This window comes from Musca autumnalis, unplaced genomic scaffold (genome assembly GCF_047663935.1).
Source record: "Musca autumnalis isolate F117 unplaced genomic scaffold, ASM4766393v1 scaffold_1, whole genome shotgun sequence".
Lineage (NCBI taxonomy): Eukaryota > Metazoa > Arthropoda > Insecta > Diptera > Muscidae > Musca > Musca autumnalis.
Window position 1 is genome coordinate 186,214,917 of NW_027411644.1, and position 1,909 is coordinate 186,216,825.

General features: G+C 39.2%; 1 protein-coding gene across 1 annotated transcript; it reads left to right on the top strand.

Annotated features, from left to right (window-relative positions):
• The first annotated feature begins 375 nt into the window (after positions 1 to 375).
• On the top strand, positions 376 to 1,473 carry Loxl1 (Lysyl oxidase-like 1). Its single transcript, XM_073961724.1, has 2 exons — positions 376 to 1,168; positions 1,235 to 1,473. Exons 1-2 carry the CDS (start codon positions 376 to 378, stop codon positions 1,471 to 1,473), a joined length of 1,032 nt encoding a protein of 343 aa, XP_073817825.1.
• The last annotated feature ends 436 nt before the right edge of the window (positions 1,474 to 1,909 follow it).

A 1,909-nucleotide genomic window follows, 5' to 3' on the forward strand; every position in this document is an offset into this window, starting at 1 on the left:
CTCACCATTTTAGCGAAAAATGTGGACTTTTGTGTGGGAGGTAGCCGAAGTAGTGGACCGATATGGCCCATCTTCAAACTTCATCTAAGTTTGGACAAAATATTACGAAGACCAATTTTTGGACCAAATCGTTTATATCGTATATACCCTCATTAACCTAACCTATACCCTCATTAACCTGAGGATATAAAAAATGGTGAGGGAATGCCTTGGTAGATCAGAAACATCTTGTATTATGAAATTCCAACGAATTCTGGTCCAATCAGAATTTTGGAGTTACTGCCCTATCCGCTAATAATAATTTACCTTGAATTTATACACTAACTGATTTATTTTTTATGATAAAATTACGAATATACCCTTCTAGCCGATATCATGAGGCAACCACAAAGACTTGAAACGAATTTTCGCAATATGCGAGTACGTCTCAACAATGCTGTAGATAATCCAAAACCATTGCCCAACATAAGAGAAGGTCGTGTTGAAATAAGTACAGATTTTGGTCGCTCTTGGGGTACAGTATGTGCCACACATTGGAGTTTTCGTGAGGCAAATGTGGTGTGCCGCCAACTGAACTTAGGTTATGCTGTAGCTACAAATCAAACCACACAATTCGGTAATAGTACCACTCATCCATGGGGCATAGTGGGTACTTTGTGTCGTGGCAGTGAAAAATTGTTAAGAGATTGTTATCGTGAATCAACATATCCAAAAATATGTAATGCCTCAAATCCAAATGTTGCCGTTGTGAAATGTATCGCTAAAATATCTGATTTAAAATTGGGCTTAGAAGAAATACAAAGACATGCCTACTTGGATACCCAACCGTTGGCCAAGTTAAAATGTGCCATGGAAGAAAATTGTCTATCGCGAGATGCCTATGAATTGGTACGCACCCAACCGGGTGCATTGAGAAAACTGCTGAGATTCGAAACAAAGGCGGAAAATGTTGGTAGTGCAGACTTCAGTCCCTATGCGAACTATGATCAGTGGCAATGGCATCAGTGTCATTTGCATTATCACAGTATGGAGGCATTTGCCAGTTTTGATATTTATGATTTTAGCTATCGCAAAATGGCCCAGGGACACAAGGCATCATTTTGCCTTATGGATACCTCATGTCGACCGGGTGTACGTCGAAAATATACCTGTGGAAATCGGGATCAAGGTACATACATGTAGTGAAACGAAACATTTTAATAAAAATAAATATATTTATTTCTTTTCTTAACAGGAATTTCAGTTGGCTGTGCTGATACCTATAACGCTCGACTCGATTGTCAATGGGTTGATGTTACCAATTTACCACCACATCGCACCTATATCCTGCGTGTTGCCATTAATCCTAACTATGCTATCGGTGAGGAATCTTTCGAAAATAATGGCGCTGAATGTTTGTTGGACTATACGGGAGAACGTATTACTACTAGACTAAGAAATTGTACCCAAACTCCTCTGTGGTATGCAAAATAAAATAATCACATAAATTCTTTACAGTTGTATTTTGATTATGGTGGTTTGGGGTTGTTGTTGTAAGATCATATTAGATAGTTGGATAGGTTTGTTAGGGCAGTTGAGTCATGCTGGCCTGTACCGCATTCATCATCCCGAACTCGGCTGCCTTTCTTCAGCTATGATAAATGGGGGATGTACTTCGAAGTCCGCATTCACACGAAATTTTTTAGGGCATCAATGACTGTTCTTTTGTGAATACTATTCGTGTCCAATAGACCTGATGATCTAAGGATTCTATCTTATAATGTTAGACCTCCCTATAGATCATGAAGATCGCATAAATTTGTCTTGGAGTGTTCTATCGGTGATTACGATTTACCTGACTGGAAACATCTTTATCTCCTCAATCAAACGGCCCACTGATAACATGAGAATGCACCCTGTTGCTGTTCTC